This window comes from Lottia gigantea (assembly GCF_000327385.1).
Source record: "Lottia gigantea unplaced genomic scaffold LOTGIsca_5695, whole genome shotgun sequence".
NCBI classification, from domain to species: Eukaryota; Metazoa; Mollusca; class Gastropoda; family Lottiidae; genus Lottia; species Lottia gigantea.
The window spans coordinates 1-1185 of record NW_008709943.1 but is presented as its reverse complement, the minus strand read 5'-3'; the positions used below and the strand labels follow the sequence as shown (position 1 = coordinate 1185).

Sequence of the window (1185 nt, the reverse complement as noted above, 5' to 3'; positions counted from 1 at the left end):
CTGCTAGGACAATGGAATAGCTCAGTCTGTAGCGAGTTGAATTGTCCTCTGCTAGGACAGTGGAATAGCTCAGTCTGTAGCGAGTTGGATTGTCGTCTGCTAGGACAGTGGAATAGCTCAGTTGGTAGCGAGTTGAATTGACCTCTGCTAGGACAGTGGAGTAGCTCAGTCAGTAGTGAGTTGAATTGTCCTCTGCTAGGACAGTGGAATAGCTCAGTCTGTAGCGAGTTGGATTGTCGTCTGCTAGGACAGTGGAATAGCTCAGTCTGTAGCGAGTTGAATTGTCCTCTGCTAGGACAGTGGAATAGCTCAGTCAGTAGTGAGTTGAATTGTCCTCTGCTAGGACAGTGGAATAGCTCAGTTGGTAGCGAGTTGAATTGTCCTCTGCTTGGACAGTGGAATAGCTCAGTTGGTAGTTAGTTGGATTGTCGTCTGCTTGGACAGTGGAATAGCTCAGTTGGTAGCGAGTTGAATTGTCCTCTGCTAGGACAGTGAAATAGCTCAGTTGGTAGCGAGTTGGATTTTCATCTGCTAGGACAGTGGAATAGCTCAGTCTATAGCGAGTTGGATTGTTATCTGCTAGGACAGTGGAATAGCTCAGTCTATAGCGAGTTGGATTGTTATCTGCTAGGACAGTGGAATAGCTCAGTCTGTAGCGAGTTGGATTTTCATCTGCTTGGACAGTGGAATAGCTCAGTCTGTAGCAAGTTGGATTGTCATCTGCTAGGACAGTGGAATAGCTCAGTCTATAGCGAGTTGGATTGTCATCTGCTAGGACAGTGGAATAGCTCAGTCTGTAGCGAGTTGGATTGTCATCTGCTTGGACAGTGGAATAGCTCAGTCTGTAGCGAGTTGGATTGTCATCTGCTTGGACAGTGGAATAGCTCAGTTGATAGAGAATTGGATTGTCATCTGCTTGGACAGTGGAATAGCTCAGTTGGTAGTTAGTTGGATTGTCATCCAGCATTGTTATGGTCTCTTTCTATCTTGTTCATATTTTTATATTTACCTCTGTTTTTGACTGCTGTAGTTGTTCTGCTTTGATCATATCTTCTTCCATATTTCATGATAACTCTATAACTAAATAAGAAATTTGATCTTGTTATTAGGAAAGCCTTTAGTTGAGGTGTGAACTAGTTAAATCTTAATCCTTCAATGGTTCCAAGTTAAGAGCACAACTTATAA

At 43.4% G+C, this 1185-nt stretch overlaps 1 protein-coding gene across 1 annotated transcript; it reads left to right on the top strand.

The window, feature by feature from the left end:
* Nucleotides 1-153: 153 nt before the first annotated feature.
* Nucleotides 154-948, top strand: LOTGIDRAFT_148062 (hypothetical protein; the record flags this gene model as incomplete). Its single annotated transcript, XM_009063284.1, has 2 exons — nucleotides 154-419; nucleotides 501-948. Coding segments are annotated over 2 exons (714 nt in total), but the record flags the coding sequence as incomplete, so codon positions are not given.
* Between the last annotated feature and the right edge of the window lie 237 nt (nucleotides 949-1185).